General features: G+C 47.1%; 1 protein-coding gene across 1 annotated transcript in view; it reads right to left on the bottom strand.

Moving 5' to 3' along the window:
• LOC130587356 (elongator complex protein 3-like) overlaps positions 1–191 on the bottom strand; it is a gene marked incomplete at its 5' end in the record, with an annotated part of 3,217 nt that extends 3,026 nt beyond the window's left edge. Inside the window, one exon of the mRNA XM_057388331.1 lies at positions 14–191. Within this exon, the coding sequence (XP_057244314.1) occupies positions 14–191 (178 nt within the window). The remainder of the gene's footprint in view (positions 1–13) is intronic.
• Between the last annotated feature and the right edge of the window lie 578 nt (positions 192–769).

Here is a 769-nt window from a genome sequence, read left to right as displayed (position 1 = left end):
GGCACCACGCTGCCGTAGACGTGCAGCTCCCGCACCACGGAGACGCCGCCCTTGAGCTCGGGCCGGAAAGATTCCCCGGAGCATCGGCGCAGCCGCAGCAGCCCCACGAGAATATCCCGCTCCGGGTCCTCGTAGGACAGGAACGTCTCCCAACCTCCATTGGCCACGTAATCCCGACGGACCAGCTCCACCTGCGCCGGGAAAAATCCCGGAAAAATGTGTAATTGGGGTTTTGGGAAAATCCCGGAGAAATCCCGGAAAATCCCGGAAATTTTGGGAAAATCCCGGAAAAATGTGTAATTGGGGTTTTGGGAAAATCCCAGAGAAATGTTTAATTGGGGTTTGTTTTGGGAAAATCCCAGAGAAATGTTTAATTGGGGTTTTGGGAAAATCCCAGAGAAATGTTTAATTGGGGTTTTGGGAAAATCCCAGAGAAATGTTTAATTGGGGTTTTGGGAAAATCCCGGAGAAATCCCAGAAAATCCTGGAAAATCCCAGAGAAATGTTTAATTGGGGTTTTGGGAAAATCCTGGAGAAATCCCGGAAAATCCTGAAGAAATGTTTAATTGGGGTTTTGGGAAAATCCCGGAGAAATGTTTAATTGGGGTTTGGGAAAATCCCGGGGAAATGTTTAATTGGGGTTTTGGGAAAATCCTGGAGAAATGTATAATCGGGGTTTTGGGAAAATCCCGGAAAATCCTGGAAAATCCCAGAGAAATGTTTAATTGGGGTTTTGGGAAAATCCCGGAGAAATGTTTAATTGGGGTTT

Source organism: Malurus melanocephalus, unplaced genomic scaffold (genome assembly GCF_030028575.1).
Source record: "Malurus melanocephalus ecotype Western Australia unplaced genomic scaffold, MMel_1.1 scaffold_1802, whole genome shotgun sequence".
Lineage (NCBI taxonomy): Eukaryota > Metazoa > Chordata > Aves > Passeriformes > Maluridae > Malurus > Malurus melanocephalus.
Note: the sequence above shows the minus strand (reverse complement) of the source record. Positions and strands in the feature narration are given on the sequence as shown.